Here is a 16893-nt window from a genome sequence, read left to right as displayed (position 1 = left end):
CTGAACTACAACTCCCAGCAGACATTGCGGCCGCAGACGCGCTTTTCTACGACACCCGGAGCGCCCCAGTTAGGTAAGAAAGCGCGCGAGGACCGGACTACGAGTCCCAGAAGTCATGGCGTCAGCAGCCATGTTGGTAAAGGGCGCCCGGAAAATGTGGGAACGGCTAGAGAGTCGTAGACCTCTCGAATACTCTGATTGGTCAGCATGCGGCACGGGGGCGGGTGTGAGCGATTCAACATATTATCATTGGATGAATCAGGGGGCGTGGTGGGGAATTTCCCGCAGGGCGGAAGCGCCAGAACTCCCGGCAAAGCCCAGCTACAGGCGGGCGACTGCGAGGGGCTCCTGAGGTGGCGGGGGCCATGGCTGGGGTCGCGTGCTTGGGAAAAGCTGCCGACGCAGATGAATGGTGCGACAGCGGCCTCGGCTCCCTGGGTCCGGACGCAGCGGCCCCTGGAGGACCGGGATTGGGCGCGGAGCTGGGCCCGGGGCTTTCGTGGGCTCCCCTCGTCTTCGGCTACGTCACTGAGGATGGGGACACGTGAGTGAACTTTAGGCTGCCAAACGGAGCCCTAGGACCCAGCATCTGATTCTTCATTAGTGTCTGATCCCTGAGGCTTCCTAACCTCACACTCCTAAATCTGACTTCCGATGCTGAACTTCCTGACCTCTAACCCCCGAGTCCTAACTTTTAACAAAACCAATCTGCTATCCAGCTATGATCCTCACCCAATCAATTCTGACCTTCTTTTCTTGAACTATGATTCTCAGCTCCTGGAATCCACATTGTATCCACTGATACCCAAACCTGACTCCAGTCCTGAGACTTTTGTTAGAACTGTGGCTTCTCCTCACTTCTAACCTCCAAATATGATCTTTGATTCTTAGTTCCTGATTTGAGCCATAGAGTTTGATTTCCAAGATTAATGCTTGGTCCCTGACTCTAAGATCCTGTCTTCTGAGCAGGGTTCTTCAAATCTTAAATTCAAAGAGAGAGAATGTAAGCTCTTCTATGTTGAATTCCTAATTAAAGTAAAAAAAAAAAAAAAGAAAAATAGGAAAATAGAAAAAAAGAATGTAAGCTCCACGAGACCAAGGATTCATCTGTTAAACAAATATTCTTTACATAGTACCACGTTCCAGGTTCCGTTTTAGGTGCTAGTGATAAAGGCAGTGGAGAAAACAGACAAAAACTTAAGCGCTTGTGGAGCATACATTTTAGTGGAGCTAAATAAACAGATAAGACCGCAAGGAAGGAAAGAAACAGAAAGACAGGAAGAAACAAAGAAAGACACGCAGAAAGAAAGAAACATAGAAAGTAAGAGAAGGAAATAAAGTCAGAGGTTTTGGAGAAAAATAAAGCAGGAAAATGAGGCAATAGATAAACAGGATAAGAGCATTTCAGGGAGAAGGAACTGCAGTTGCAAAGCCCAGATGAGGGACTGTACTGGGTTTTTTGTCTGTTGTGTTTACTGCTGTATGCCCAGTGATGCAAGCAGTGCCTGACCCAGGAGGCACTGAATAAATATTTATCTTTTCAAAGAACCAGCTTTATAGTCTTGTTAATTTTCATTACATTTCATTACTTAATTTTGGTTTCTTTTTTTTTTTTTTTACTTTCTATTTAATTGGTCTCTGTTCTGGCTTTTTTTTTTGAGATGGAGTCTCGCTCTGTCGCCCAGGCTGGAGTGCAGTGGCTGGATCTCAGCTCACTGCAAGCTCCGCCTGCCGGGTTTAAGCCATTCTCCTGCCTCAGCCTCCCCAGTAGCTGGGACTACCGGCGCCCGCCACCTCACCTGGCTAGTTTTTTGTATTTTTTAGTAGAGACGGGGTTTCACTGTGTTAGCCAGGATGGTTTCGATCTCCTGACCTCGTGATCCGCCATCTCGGCCTCCCAAAGTGCTGGGATTACAGACTTGAGCCACTGCGCCCGGCCGGTTTTTTTTTTTTTTGAAATGGAGTTTCACTCTGTCGCCCAAGCTGGAGTGCAGTGGCACCATGTTGACTCACTGCAACCTCCATCTCCTGGGTTCAAGCAATTCTCCTGCCTCAACCTCCCCAGTAGCTGGGATTACAGGTGCCCACCACCATGCCTGGCTAATTTTTTAAACATGTATGTATGTATGTATTTATTTTTTGAGATGGAGTTTCGCTCTGTCACCCAGGCTGGAGTGCAATGGCGCGATCTTAGCTTACCACAACCTCCGCCTCCCAGGTTAAAGCGATTCTCCTGCCTTAGTCTCTTTTTTTTTTTTTTTTTTTTTTTGAGACGGAGTCTCGCTCTGTCGCCCAGGCTGGAGTGCAGTGGCCGGATCTCAGCTCACTGCAAGCTCCGCCTCCCGGGTTTAAGCCATTCTCCTGCCTCAGCCTCCCGAGTAGCTGGGACTACAAGCGTCCGCCACCTCGCCTGGCTAGCTTTTTGTATTTTTCAGTAGAGACGGGGTTTCACCGTGTTAGCCAGGATGGTCTCGATCTCCTGACCTCATGATCCACCCATCTCGGCCTCCCAAAGTGCTGGGATTACAGGCTTGAGCCACCGCGCCCGGCCTCTCCTGCCTTAGTCTCTTGAGTAGCTGGGATTACAGGCGCACACCACCATGCCTGGCTAATTTTTGTGTTTTTAGTAGAGATGGGGTTTCACCATGTTGGCCAGGCTGGTCTCGAACTCTTGACCCCGTGATCTGCCTGCCTCAGCCTCCCAAAGTGCTGGGATTGCAGGCATGAGCCACCATGCCAGGCTGTTCTGACTTTTATTATGTTCATTCTTCTGCTTACTTTGGCTTTAGTTTGTTCTTCTTTTTGTAGTTTCTTAAGGTGAAAGTTGAGATCATTGATTTGAGACCTTTCTTTTTTCCTCTTTTCCAGTATAGGTATTGAGTGCTATAAATTTGCTCCTGACTATTGTTTAGCAATATTGTTTTAGCGATATCTCTCAAATTCTGGTATGTTGTATTTTTATTTTTATTTAATTCAGTATGCTTTGTTATTTTTTTGAGTTGGAGTCTCACTCTGTCGCCCAGGCTGGAGTGCAGTGGCACAGTTTCCGCTCACTGCAACCTTGTCCTCCTGGGTTCAAGTGATTCTCCTGCCTCAGCCTCCTGAGTAGTTGGGATTACAGGGGTGTGCCACCACCCCCGGATAAGTTTTGTAATTTTTTGGTAGAGGCAGGGTTTCACCATGTTGGCCAGGCTGGTCTCAAACTCCTTACCTCAAATGTTCTGCCCACCTTGGCCTCCCAAAGTGCTGGGATTACAGGCATGAGCCACCACACCCGGCCTAATTCAGTATTTTTTTTCTTTTTCTTTTTTATTGAGACTGGAGTCTTGCTCTGTCACCAAAGCTGTAGTACAGTGGAATGATCTCGGTTTGCTGCAACCTCTGCCTCCCAGGTTCAAGCAATTCTCATGTTTCAGCCTTCCGCGTAGCAGGGATTACAGGCGTGCACCACCACATCCGGCTAATTTTTGTGTTTTTAGCAGAGATGGGATTTCACCATGTTGGCCAGGCTGGTCTCGAACTCCTGACTTAAAGTGATCCACCCACCTCAGCCTCCCAATGTGCTGGGATTACAGGTGTGAGCCACCACACCTGGCCTAAAAATATTTGTATTTCTGTCTGTCTGTCTATCTATCTATCATCTGTATCTCTCTCTCTCTCTCTCTATCTATCTCTGTCTATCTCTGTCTATCTCTATCTATCTATCTATCTATCTATCTACCTACCTACCTACCTGCCTGCCTGCCTATTAACAGGGTCTTACCTAGGCTCGATACAGTGTCTCAATCATGGCTCACTGCAGTCTTGAACTCCTACCAAGCCATCCCCCTACCCCAACCTCCCAAGTAGCTAGGACTACAGGTTTGCTCCACCATGTCTGGGTAATTTATTTATATCTAAAGGGTGTTTCTTGTAGACCATGTATAATTGGGTTTTGCTTTCTTTTTAATAGAGACAGGATCTTGCTATGTTGCCCAGGCTTATCTTGAATGCCTGGGCTGAAGCAATCCACCTGCCTCAGCCTCCTAAAGTGCTAGGATTATAGGCATGAGCCACCACCCCTGGCCTTTGCTTTTTTATTCAATCTAACAATCTCTACCCTTTTTTTTTTTTGAGGCAAGGTCTTGCTCTGTCACCCAGGCTGGAGTGCAGTGGCATGATCATGGCTTACTGTAGCCACGACCTCCTGGCTCAAGTGATCCTTGCACCTCAGCCTACTGAGTAGCTAGGACCACAGGCACATGCCACCATGCCTGGCAAACTTTTTTTTTTTTTTTTTTGAGATGGAGTCTCGCTCTGCCGCCCAGGCTGGAGTGCAGTGGCCGGATCTCAGCTCACTGCAAGCTCCGCCTCCCGGGTTTACGCCATTCTCCTGCCTCAGCCTCTCGAGTAGCTGGGACTACAGGCACCCGCCACCTCGCCCGGCTAGACTTTTTGTATTTTTTTAGTAGAGACGGGGTTTCACCGTGTTAGCCAGGATGGTCTTGATCTCCTGACCTCGTGATCTGCCCGTCTCAGCCTCCCAAAGTGCTGGGATTACAGGCTTGAGCCACCGTGCCCGGCCGGTCTTAACATTTTTAAACAGTTTCTAAAAAGCAAAAGAAGGATAATATTATATGGCAAGTGAAAATATATAAAATTCATATTTCAAGCTCCATAAATAAAGTTCTTTTGGAATGCAAGCTAGCTTATTCATTTACATACTGACACAGCAGAGTCGAGTAGTCAAAATAAACCATATGACTGCTGGGCTCAGTGGCTGACGCCTGTAATCCCAGCATGTTGGGAGGCTGAGGTGGGCAGATCACGAGGTCAGGTGATCGAGACCATCCTGGCTAACACGGTGAAACCCCATCTCTACTGAAAATGCAAAAAATTAGCTGGGCATGGTGGCAGGCGCCTGTAGTCCCAGCTAATTGGGAGGCAGGAGAATCGCTTGAACCTGGGAGGCGGAGGTTACAGTGAGCCAAGATCACGCCACTGCACTCCAGCCTGGGCAGCAGAGTGAGACTCCATCTCAAAAAAACAAAACAAAAACAGAAACAAACAAACAAACAAAAACAAAAAGAAAAATCATTGACCTACAAAGACTAAAATAGTTATCAGGCTCCTTACAGAAAAAGTTTGCTGACTCCTGCTGCAGGGTTGATAGTTTACAACTTTAAGTTATCATGGCTACCTTAAAGTGAAATTATGTCATTTCACATAGAGTAAAATAACTTTATTTTATTTTATTATTATTATTTGAGACGGAGTCTCACTCTGTCGCCCAGGCTGGAGTGCAGTAGCACGATCTCGGCTCACTGCAAGCTCCACCTCTCCAGTTCAAGTGATTGTCCTGCCTCAGCCTCCTGAGTAGCTGGGATTACAGGCACGTGCCACCATGCCTGGCTAATTTTTTTTGTGTTTTTTGTAGAGACAGGGTCTCATCGTGTTGGCCACGTTGGTCTCAAACTTCTGACCTCAAGTGATCCACCTGTCTCAGCGTCCCAAAGTGCTGGGATTACAGGTGTGAGCCACCGTGCCCGGCGTAATGAACTGTTTTAATATTCTTGTTTGCAAATTCTAACATCTGTGTCATTTCTGGGTCAGTTTCAATTGATTGATGGTTCCTATTATGGATCATATTTTCCTGCTTCTTTACATGCCTGATAATCTTCGGTTAGGTGCCAGACATGGTGAATTTTTTTTTTTTTTTTTTTTTTTTTTTTTTTTTGAGACGGAGTCTTGCTCTGTCGCCCAGGCTGGAGTGCAGTGGTGCGATCTCTGCTCACTGCAAGCTCCGCCTCCTGGGTTCACACCATTCTCCTGCCTCAGCCTCCCGAGTAGCTGGGACTACAGGCGCCCGCCACCATGCCCAGCTAATTTTTTGTATTTTTAGTAGAGATGGGGTTTCACCGTGTTGGCCAGGATGGTCTCGATCTCCTGACCTCATGATCCACCCACCTTGGCCTCCCAAAGTGCTGGGATTACAGGTGTGAGCCACCGTGCCCGGCCAACATTGTGAATTTTACCTTGTTAGTCTGGATAGTTCTGTATTCCTATAAATATTCTTGAATATTATTCTGGGGTGGAATTAAATTACTCAGAAGTAATAGTTTGAGTCAAGTTTTGCTTTTATGGTTTGTTAGGTGAGTGTTGGGCAGTACCCCATCTGCAGCTAATTAATTCCCCACTATTGAGGCAAGACCTTCCTGAATATCCCACCCAATAGCCTGCGATTATGTTTTTCCAGCCTGGCTGGTGGGAACACTCACTGTTCCTGGCCCTGTGTGAGTAACAAGCACTTTTCTGAAATCCTTTTGGATGGTTTTCCCATCCCCACAGACTCATGGGCATGGCTGATCCATATTCTCCCGAATACACAAGAGAACCTCCCCCAGGAATCTCTCCTTTGGCAACTCTCTTTGTTTTGTACTCTGTCCTATGACTAGCCACCCTGGTCTCCACAGACTCTTCCTCCAGGTCCATCTCCTGACCTCAGACAGCCTGATGGGCTCTGCTTGGCTTCTCTGCACCGTGGCTTTGACTCTCTCTCAAGACGATAAACTGTGGCAGTCAAGTGTGGGGCCCACCTCGTGTTTCCTGTCTTTCAGGGGTCACTGTGATTCACTGCACGATGTCCAGTGTCTTCAACACTGTTACTTCATATACTGTATTTCGTCTGATTCTTGTTTGCTTGTTTGTTTCACTTGGGAGGGGATTCTGGTCCATGTTACTTCATCTTGGGCAGAAGTGGAAATCCCACTGAATAAACATTGATTCCACGAATTTGCTGATGAAACTCTGACCTCTGACCTCCCAGATAGCTGACAGGAGATTCTGGGAACTGTGGTCACAAGGCCTAGCATACAGTAGGCGCCCCATGTTTGTCGAATGAAGGAATGCAAGCGGACTTGAACTTTGCCCTCTGACCCCCGGTCTTTGTCCCCAGGGCACTGCACTTGGCTGTGATTCATCAGCATGAACCCTTCCTGGATTTTCTTCTAGGCTTCTCAGCTGGCACTGAGTACATGGACCTGCAGAATGACCTAGGCCAGGTGAGCCACGAGGGGATGGTGTAGGGCTTGGGGTCCAGGGTTCCCAGTGTGACTCCCTACCGCCTGTCCTCTGCTTCTGCAGACGGCCCTGCACCTGGCAGCCATCCTGGGGGAGGCATCCACGGTGGAGAAGCTGTATGCAGCAGGCGCCGGGCTGTGCGTGGCGGAGCGTAGGGGCCACACGGCGCTGCACCTGGCCTGCCGTGTGGGAGCACATGCCTGTGCCCGTGTCCTGCTTCAGCCCCGCCCCCGGCGCCCCAGGGAAGCCCCCGACACCTCCCTCGCTCAGGGCCCTGACCATACTCCCGACACCAACCACACCCCTGTCGCCTTGTACCCCGATTCCGACTTGGAGAAGGAAGAAGAGGAGAGTGAGGAGGACTGGAAGCTGCAGCTGGAGGCTGAAAACTACGAGGGTGAGGGTCGTGCATCCTCAGGGAAGGACTCAGCTGCCGGGCGAGGCGAGAGCACCTGGCCCTGGGCTCAGCTTCCCTGATTCGAGACCGAGCTCCTTGGGAAATCATACCTAGGCTTCAGGAGCCCAGACACTGGGACCAGGGACCTCCACTCAGGGTCCAGATGATTGCGAATTGGATATGTAGGACCCAGGACGCCCACCTGGAGGCCCCAGGTCACTTGGAATGCAGACCTGTCACCCACAGACCCAGAGCTGCCAGGATCCAGTTGCTGGGCCCCCAGGCTCCCCACCTGCAGAATGTATTGCAGCTGGGATCCCTACCCCACCCAGGACCAGGGAATGCAGAGCTCAGGCCCTCTGTGAAACTCTGGCCCCAGGTTCCCAGCGATGGGCAGCAGGGTTCAGAGACAGCCCTCCTCAGCCTCATGGGAAGAAGGGCTCATCTGCCCACAGCCCTAACATCCAAGTTTCTGTTCCCCTGCCTATAAGCCCAGCCACCTGAGACCAGACCCCTCCTCAGATGGACTGAGGTCATTCAGGACCCAGTGTTCAGGGCCTACCTCTCACCCGCAGGTCACAGGCTTTTCAGCTACTTGGTACCCTTTTTTTTTTTTTGAGACAGAGTCTCACTCTGTTGCCCAGGTTGGAGTATAGTGGCGCCATCTTGGCTCACTGCAACCTCCACCTCCCAGGTTCAGATGATTCTCCTGCCTCAGCCTCCTGAGTAGCTGGGATTACAGGGATTACAGGCATATGCTACCATGCCCAGCTTATTTTTGTATTTTTAGTGGAGACGGGGTTTTACCATGTTGACCAGGCTGGTCTTGAACTCCTGGCCTCAGGTGATCTGCCCACCACGGCCTCCCAAAGTGCTGGGATTGTAAGTGTGAGCCACCGTGCCTGGGCAGCAACCTTAATTTAAGGTTTTTTTTTTTTTTTTTTTTGACGTGGAGTCTCGCTCTGTCACCCAGGCTGGAGGGCAGTGGCACTATCTTGGCTCACTGCAAACCCTACCTCCCAGGTTCATGCGATTCTCCTGCCTCAGCCTCCCGAGTAGCTGGGACTACAGGTGCCCACTACCACACCCAGCTAATTTTTTGTATTTTTAGTAGAGACGGGGTTTCACCATGTTAGCCAGAATGGGCTGGATCTCCTCACCTCATGATCTGCCTGCTTCAGCCTCCCAAAGTGCTGGGATTACAGGTGTGAGCCACTGTGCCCGGCCAATTTAAGTTTGTTTTAAAGATGATCTCACTGTCACCCAGGCTGGAGTGCAGTGACACCATCACAGTGTGCTGCACCCTTGATCTGCACTTAAATGATCCTCTGGTCTCAGACTTCCAGGTAGCTGGGACTACAGGTGTGCACCACCACACTTGGCTAATTTTTTATTTATTGTTTATTCTTTTTTTGTTGTTTGTTTTTTTGAGACAGAGTCTTGCTCTATTGCCCAGGCTGGAGTGCAGTGGTGTGATCTTAGCTCACTGCAACCTCTGCCTCCCGGTTTCAAGCGATTCTTTTGCCTCAGCCTCCTGAGTAGCTGGGGCTACAGGCATGTGCCACCACACCTGGTGCCACCACGCCTGGCTATTTTTTTTTGTTGTTGTTTTTTTTTTTTTTTGAGACAGAGTCTCGCTCCGTTGCCCAGGCTGGAGTGCAGTGGCTGGATCTCAGCTCACTGCAAGCTCCGCCTCCCGAGTTTACGCCATTCTCCTGCCTCAGCCTCCTGAGTAGCTGGGACTACAGGCGCCCGCCACCATGCCCAGCTAGTTTTTTGTATTTTTTTAGTAGAGACCGGGTTTCACCGTGTTAGCCAGGATGGTCTCGATCTCCTGACCTCGTGATCCACCTGTCTCAGCCTCCCAAAGTGCTGGGATTACAGACTTGAGCCACTGCGCCCGGCCTATTTTTTTGTATTTTTAGTAGAGACGGGGTTTCACCGTGTTAGGATGGCCTCAGTCTCCTGACCTCGTGATCCTCCCGCCTCAGCTTCCCAAAGTGCTGGGATTATAAGTGTGAGCCACCATGCCCGGCCTATTCTTTCTTCCTTGAGATGGAGTTTTGCTCGTCACCAAGGCTGGAGTGCAGTGGTGCTATCTCGGCTCACTGCAAGCTCCGCCTCCCGGGTTCACACCATTCTCCTGCCTCAGCCTTCTGAGTAGCTGGGATTACAGGCATGTGCCACCAGGCCCAGCTAATTTTTGTATTTTTAGTGGAGACAGGGTTTCACCATGTTGGCCAGGCTGGTCTGGAACTCCTGACCTCAAATGATCTGCCTGCCTCGGCCTCCCACAGTGCTGGGATTACAGGCGTGAGCCACCGTGTCCAGCCTTTATTTTTTATTTTTAGTAGAGACGCGGTCTTGCCATGTTGCCCAGGCTGCTTCTTGAACTGCTGGGCTCAAGTGATCCTCTTGCTTTGGCCTCTCAAAGTGCTGGAATGACAGATGTGAGCCAGCATGCCAGCTCAGGTCCTTTGTGAAGTAAGAGCAGAGACTTGGGTCTACACCTGGCCCCAAAATCCAGACCCCCTGTCCACAGAGCCCAGGCTCTTTACCCACGGGCCCCGGGCTTCGAACAACCCAGGCACTAGCACTTGCCAGCAAGCTCAGGCCATCCGAGACAGGACCCAGGTACCTCTTTGCCATACCCAAGAATTCAGGAACCAGCCCCCAAACCTGATCACCCTCAGGCCACGTGACCCTCCCTCAGGATCAAAGCACAGGGGGGACCCCTCACCTCATCTGACACCAATCACTCTGTCCCCAGGCCACACCCCACTCCATGTGGCCGTTATACACAAAGATGTGGAGATGGTTCGGCTGCTCCGAGATGCTGGAGCTGACCTCAACAAACCGGTGAGCCCCAACCTGGGGGAAGGTGCCGTCGGCGGGAGGGGGCTTATCCCCTCTTCGGGCCCTCTGACCTTTCTGCTGCTCCCCCACAGGAGCCCACGTGCGGCCGGAGCCCTCTGCACTTGGCAGTGGAGGCCCAGGCGGCCGATGTACTGGAGCTTCTCCTGAGGGCAGGCGCAAACCCTGTCGCCCGCATGTACGGTGGCCGTACCCCACTGGGCAGTGCCATGCTCCGGCCCAGCCCCATCCTCGCCCGCCTCCTCCGTGCACACGGAGCCCCTGAGCCTGAGGGCGAGGACGACAAACCCGGCCCCTGCAGCAGCAGTAGCGACAGCGACAGCGGAGACGAGGGCGTGAGTCAGGAGGAGAGACAGGGCAGCCCAGCTGGGGGTTCAGGATAGACCGGCAGGCCAGAAGCCGGAGAAGATCATTAGGCACCGACCTTGGGCTGCTGTTAGAGAACTCAGGCAGCAGCGGCCAGTGACACGGGGCACTAGCCAGGAGAGACCTGGACAGGGGTGGTGGGAAGAGCTTGGGCAGAAGTGACTGAAAAACTAAGACAGTGGCAAAGGTAGAACTCAGGCAGGGGTGGAGAAACGACCTTGGTTGCAGTGATTGGGGAACACAAGCGGGGGTGGGTGGCAGCACCAGCGGTGATTTTAGGGAGCAGGAGTTGGAGATCTCAGGCTGTGAAAAGACAACGTTGCGTGGCAGTGATTTGAACACCAGCAGTGGTGGGGCAGGACCCACGCCAGCGGTGGGGAGAGAGAGAGTCAGAGAACCCAGCTATACGGATGCAACCTTGGGCAAGGCGCGGTGCTAAATGATGGGTGTGGAGGAATTTGGGTAAAGGCAGAGAGAAGGGGTGGAGGAGGGCCACCTCAGTTGCCGAAACACTGGAGTGACGGCTGAGCTAGAAATTGGTCTGTAGAAGTGACCTTGAAAATGGAGTGCTGGCTGGGTGTGGTGGCTCACGCCTGTAATCCCAGCACTTTGGGAGGCCGAGGCAGGTGGATGACAAGGTCAGGAGTTCGAGACCAGCCTGGCCAATGTGGCAGGACCCCGTCTCTACTAAAAATACAAAAATTAGCTGGGCGTGGTGGCGCATGCCTGTAATCCCAGCTACTTGGGAGGCTGAGGTAGGAGAATCGCTTGAACCTGGGAGGCGGAGGTTGCAGTGAACCTAGATCGCACCATTGCACTCCAGCCTGGGTTACAGAGCGAGACTCCATTTCAAAAAAAAAGAGAGAAGAAAAGAAAATGGAGTTCTGAGAGCTAGGAAACTGGGAGGTTTAGCCAGGAGTGGGGAAACTTGGGCTTTGAGGCAAGACCCAATTCTTAGGGTGCTCTATGAGGACATGGGTGGCGGGCAAAGTGACAGCCACCTGAGCCCCTCTGCCTGGTCCCCTTTGCCCCCAGGATGAATACGACGACATTGTGGTTCACAGCGGCCGCAGCCAGACCCGGCTGCCTCCTACCCCAGCCTCAAAACCTCTTCCTGACGACCCCGGCCCCGTCTGATTCATTTCATTGTTAATATAATTTTCAATTTAATAAATAAAACCCCCGTTCTGACAACCAGAGGCCAGACTGATCTCGTCTTCCCATCCTCTGGGTCCTTCTGGGGCCCGTCCCTGTCACATCAAGTGCTGTTCACGGAGGCAGGCTGCGTTTCTTTGTGCTTTATTCACTCAGAAGGGTTGGGGTGGGAGTGCGTAGGTGTGGGGGTGCTTCCTCAGTCGGGGCTGAGCCCAGTCCCTGCCCAGCTCAGACTCCCCTCCTTGGGTGTGTTTCCAAGGCACGCCCATCTCCTCCCCTCCTTGGGTAGGGGTGGCGTGAGGTGCTAGGTGAGGTGGAGGCTTTGGGGTCAACAGTCCTAAGCCACAGGGTGTGTGGGGAGGAAGGAGGGCCTGAGGCAGGGTTCAGCCTTCCCTCCTGAGCTGCTCCCCCAGCGTCTCTGTCACCTTCTTCAGTTCGTCTCTCAAGTGCTCCAGCCGCTCCACCTCCTGTTCCTGGTGGGGTCAGAAATGGGGTGGTCAGCACCCACCTTCAAAGGCAGGCCACCTCGGTCACTGTGATTGTGGGCCATGTGGGTTCTCATAGTGGCATCCAGCAGCAGTCGTTCTGATCGTCGTGGACTGCGATGGTGACCATCCTGACTGCTGTAACCCCGGAAGAGGTGCTGGCTAATGTGACCACAGCCAACAGCAGTGGCTTGGGACTGGCAAAGGTGCCTGGGATGGGCACCTTGTGATGTGACGGCACTTTATTTTTAAGACGGAGTCTCGCTCTGTCACCCAGGCTGGAGTGCAGTGGCACGATCTCGGCTCACTGTAACCTCCACCTCCTGGGTTCAAGCAATTCTCCTGCCTTGCCTCAGCCTCCCGAGTAGCTGGGATTACAGGCTCACACCACCAACGCCTGGCTGATTTTTTGTATTTTTAGTAGAGATGAGGTTTCAACATGTTGGCCAGGCTGGTCTCGAACTGTTGACCTTAGGTGATCCACCCGCCTCAGCCTCCCAAAGTGCTGGGATTGCAGGCGTGAGCCACTAGGCCCAGCCTTATTTATTTTTAAAGACGGCTTTGCTGTGTTGCCCAGGCGGGAGTGCTGTGGCACAATCATGGCTCAATGCAGCCTCAACCGCCTGGGTTCAAGCAATCGTACCACCTCAGCCTCCTGAGAGCTGGGACCAGGCGTGCGCCATCATGCCTGGCTAATTTCTTAAATTATTTGTAGAGTCAGGGTTTCCCTATGTTGCCCAGGCTGGTCTCGAACTCCTGGCCTCAAGGGATTCTCCCACCTTGGCCTCTGAAAGGATTACCCCTCCCTAGGATTACAGGTGTGAGCCACCATGCCCAGCCTGTTATTGGTACCACCAATCATGATGACACCTTGTTTACCATGACCCAGCAATGGTATCTATCTGTCACCTAGTGAAGCAGGCACAGCAGCCACTTTTCATGGTGGCCAACTTGCTAGTGACGGTGGCTTGCTTCTGTGCAATAATGGCACCATCTTGGTTGCTGTAGTCCATACGGTAGTATGGAAGTATGAGGCAGAGGCCTTGCACGGAAGTTGTTACCCAGTCCTGGTGTCAGTCTTGGCCACTGAGATCCACTAGTGATGGATCTGGTGGTGCAGGGCCAGCACGGGTGGCTGCTGAGTTGTAACTCCACTGACCATTGTCAACCCCGCCTCCACACTGTTTTGGTGTTCCTCCTCCATCCCCCTACTCACCTCTCTCTCCGAAGCCTCCTTCTCCTCCTGCCTGGGCTCAGCCCCTGGCTGGTGGTGGTGGTGGTGGTGGTGGGGTGAGTCCTCGTGCCTCTCTCCTCCGCCTCTCTCGGCCCCCTGCCATAGGCTGCGGTCCCCGCCCAGCACCCGCACCCCCTTCTCCTCTGCCTGGAACTGGGCCGTCTCTTCGTCGCTGGCCTTCTCTGCCACCCGCTTCTGGAGGTCCCCTCCATTCTCTAGATGCCGCTGCCACAGGTCCTCGAAGGTCTCCATGGGCCCCCTCTTCCTCTGCTCCTTCTCGTCCTCCTCGTCCTCCTCCCGGTGGAGCTGGCGGTGCCCTTGCTCATGGATGGCTTGTTCCTGGACCTCGGACTTGTGGGTCCTCTCTGCCACCTCCTCCTTTTCCTCATCCCTCACCTCCTGGCTGGACCTCGTCTTCCCAGCCTCCTGCTTCTTGAAATCCCCAAGCAGCAGGCCTTTCTCCTCAGTGGGTGCACAGCCATGGGGCTCTGTCCCGCACATCTCTGGCAGAAAGGGAAAGGACACTCTCCAAGCATCCAGTTGGGAAACTGAGGCCGGGCATGGAGGCTCACGCCTGTCATCTCAGCACTTAGGGAGGCCGAGACGGCTGATCACCTCAGGTCAGCAGTTCGAATTGGGAAACTAAGGCCTTAAAGAGTTCTGGGGCCTGCCTGAAGTCTCACAGGGGCGCTGCCCAGACTGGAAGGGGAGGGTCCTGTTTCATCCTACCTGGGAGGGGACGTTCCCTGCCCCGTCCGGTCCCTCTGCAGGGAGCCACAAGGGTGGAGCTGGTGGCCAGACTCTGTCAGGTGTGAATGCTGGGCAGTTCCCTGCTGGCCCAGGCAGCCGGGCTCTGGGGATGAGGACCCCTTCCTCCGGGTAGCCCGGGTGGGAGAGCATGTGGGCACCTGGGCAGGACCCTGGTTGGGGTGAGGTCGGGTCCGATGGGGCTCCGGAGGGCAAGTGTGGCCCGGGTCCTCCTTACCCTTGTGGAGAAGAGCAGTGCAGGGTCCTCTCTGGACCTGGCCCACGGTCAGCACCTCTGTGGCCACCTCTGCCAGACAGCGGGTCAGCTGGGGGGCAGGGGTGCCGGGTCAGAGGGGAAGTTGAGGGCAGGGGAGATGGGGAGGAGCGCGGCCGGTTTGAGGGCCATGGGGATCATGGGGCAGGCTGTGCAGGAAGGGCGGGGCCCCAGCTAGGTGAGGCAGGGCAAGGGCTCCACACTCCTCACCTCCTCCTTGGAGGGTCTCAGTGCCAGGGGAGCAGCGGTGGCTGTGGAGAAAGGAGACTGGCACTGGGCTTGGCCACCCTGGCTGCTGTCCCCAGTACCGACCCCAGCTCCATGGGCATGCCAGTCCCCACACATCCCCTCCTCATCCCATCTGGCAGGTGCAGCGTCCCCAGCTGGAGGCTCGGCTCCTAAAGCCTCTGCTGGGTGCACTGCCCACTCCCTCCGACCCAAGTCCCTGCTCCCCGGCCCCTGGCGGGTCCCACACTCACCTGCCCCCAGCAGCAGCAGCAGCAGCAGCAGCAGCGCAGAGGCTGGCCCTCGGGGCGGCATGGTGGGCGTCCCACGGGTCCAAGGTACTGTGCGGGCCAGGGCTGCAGTGCCTTATAAGCCATGCGGGGACCCCGCAGGGGAGGAAGTGATGTCACCGCCGCCCCCTCCCCACCTGTGGTGGGGCGACATCTGCGGGGCGGCCGCCTGCCTGAGACCCTCAATTATTCATGAGGCCTCTGTTCTGCACGCGCTCCCCTCGAGGCTTCCGACCAGGAGCGCAGCGCGGAGGGTGGGGGCCCCCCTTTTTTTTTTTTTTTTTTGAGACAAGGTCTGGCTCTGTCGCCCAGGCTGGAGGGCAGTGGCGCCATGACAGCTCACTGCAGGCTCCTGAACACAACTGCTGCTCCCACCTCAGCCTCCCAAGTAGCTGGGACCACAGGCGTGCACACCGTATCTGGCTAATACTGTTTATTTTTTGTAGAGGCAGGGTTTCATTTTGTTGGCCAGGCTGGTCTCAGACTCCTGGGCTCAAGTGATCCTCTCGTCTGGGCCTCCCAAAGTGCTGGGATTACAGGCCTGAGTTGCCATACCTGGCCTGGGGGGGTCTCTTCCCAGAGCAGCATGGTCTGGTACACTCGCCTTCCACACTGGCAGGTGGACCTGGATGGGGACCCAGAGACAGCCACTCACAGACAGACCTCAGGCAACTCCTTCCCTTCCTGGGCCTGTTTTCTCATCCAGAGAGTAGGTCTTTCTCTTTAAGAGACAAGGTCTTGTTAGTTGCCCAGGCTGGAGTGCAGTGGCGCAATCAAAACTCACTGCAACCTCAAACTCTCAGACTCAAGGGGTCCTCCTGCCTCAGCCTCCAGAGCAGGTGGGACTGCAGGCTTGCGCTATCAGGCCAGGGTAATTTTTTTTCATTTGTTGTGGAGAGGGGTTCTTGCTATGTTGCCCAGGCTGGTCTCAAACTCCTGACCTCAAATGATCCCCACACCCGGGCCTCCGAAGTGCTGGAATTACAGGCGTGAGTGAGCCACTATGCTTGGCTGAGTGGGTCTCATAAACCTGCCTCCTCAGAGGTTGCAGTTGGCTTCTGGCCTAAGCCCCAGCTCCACCACGTGCCGGCCGTGCAGCACAGGACATCCGCTTAACTTCTCTAAGACCTGTTTCCTCACTGTAAATAGGGTTGGTGACAACCTACTCCACAGGTGACAGTGAGGATTAAATAGTTGTGTGTATGGTATTTAGGGAAGTGCCTGGTACTGGGAACTGCGCACATCCAAGCACCTTCAGTCCAGTCATTTTTATTGAGCCTCTACTACATGCCAGGTCCTCTTTTTTTTTTTTTTTTTTTTTTTGAGACGGAGTCTTGCTCTGTCACCCGGGCTGGAGTGCAGTGGCTGGATCTCAGCTCACTGCAAGCTCCGCCTCCCGGGTTTACGCCATTCTCCTGCCTCAGCCTCCCGAGTAGCGGGGACTACAGGCGCCCGCCACCTCGCCCGGCTAGTTTTTTTTATGTGTTTTTAGTAGAGACGGGGTTTCACTGTGTTAGCCAGGATGGTCTCGATCTCCTGACCTCGTGATCCGCCCGTCTCGGCCTCCCAAAGTGCTGGGATTACAGGCTTGAGCCACTGCGCCCGGCCCAGGTCCTCTTTTAGACCTGAGGCTACAGCAGTGAGCCAGTTGGTGGATACCCCTGCCCTCCTGGAGCTGGTATCTGACACACATCAATACATATTAAGGAAGGCAGAAATGCATAAAAAATACAGTATCTCAGGCCGGGCACGGTAGCTCATGCCTATAATCCCAGCACTTTGGGAGG

The 16893-nt window shown here is 53.5% G+C and overlaps 2 protein-coding genes across 2 annotated transcripts; one reads left to right on the top strand and one right to left on the bottom strand.

Annotated features, from left to right (window-relative positions):
• Positions 1–280: 280 nt before the first annotated feature.
• NFKBIB (NFKB inhibitor beta) lies at positions 281–11893 on the top strand. Its single transcript, XM_007996724.3, has 6 exons — positions 281–544; positions 6935–7040; positions 7123–7456; positions 10227–10315; positions 10405–10665; positions 11732–11893. The coding sequence occupies exons 1-6, from the start codon at positions 366–368 to the stop codon at positions 11831–11833; spliced, it is 1071 nt and encodes a 356-aa protein (XP_007994915.3). The 5' UTR covers positions 281–365; the 3' UTR covers positions 11834–11893.
• An 86-nt stretch (positions 11894–11979) lies between these two features.
• On the bottom strand, positions 11980–16381 carry CCER2 (coiled-coil glutamate rich protein 2). The gene is made up of 5 exons (XM_007996731.3): positions 15071–16381; positions 14802–14842; positions 14556–14643; positions 13553–14073; positions 11980–12324 (listed from the first exon to the last, which is right to left on the bottom strand). Exons 1-5 carry the CDS (start codon positions 15129–15131, stop codon positions 12235–12237), a joined length of 801 nt encoding a protein of 266 aa, XP_007994922.3. The 5' UTR covers positions 15132–16381; the 3' UTR covers positions 11980–12234.
• Between the last annotated feature and the right edge of the window lie 512 nt (positions 16382–16893).

Source organism: Chlorocebus sabaeus, chromosome 6 (genome assembly GCF_047675955.1).
Source record: "Chlorocebus sabaeus isolate Y175 chromosome 6, mChlSab1.0.hap1, whole genome shotgun sequence".
In the NCBI taxonomy this organism is placed as follows: Eukaryota; Metazoa; Chordata; class Mammalia; order Primates; family Cercopithecidae; genus Chlorocebus; species Chlorocebus sabaeus.
This window is presented reverse-complemented; position numbering and strand designations above follow the sequence as displayed.

What these genes read in the sequence shown, in the direction of transcription:
- NFKBIB (XM_007996724.3), top strand. Translation starts at nt 366, where the DNA reads ATGGCTGGGGTCGCGTGCTTGGGAAAAGCTGCCGACGCAGATGAATGG. An exon ending in GAGCTGACCTCAACAAACCG is followed by an intron (nt 10,316 to 10,404) that starts GTGAGCCCCAAC and finishes GCTCCCCCACAG; the next exon opens with GAGCCCACGTGCGGCCGGAG. An exon ending in GCGACAGCGGAGACGAGGGC is followed by an intron (nt 10,666 to 11,731) that starts GTGAGTCAGGAG and finishes CTTTGCCCCCAG; the next exon opens with GATGAATACGACGACATTGT.
- CCER2 (XM_007996731.3), bottom strand. Translation starts at nt 15,131, where the DNA reads ATGCCGCCCCGAGGGCCAGCCTCTGCGCTGCTGCTGCTGCTGCTGCTG. An exon ending in TGAGACCCTCCAAGGAGGAG is followed by an intron (nt 14,644 to 14,801) that starts GTGAGGAGTGTG and finishes CCTGCCCCCCAG; the next exon opens with CTGACCCGCTGTCTGGCAGA. An exon ending in AGGAGGCTTCGGAGAGAGAG is followed by an intron (nt 12,325 to 13,552) that starts GTGAGTAGGGGG and finishes TGACCCCACCAG; the next exon opens with GAACAGGAGGTGGAGCGGCT.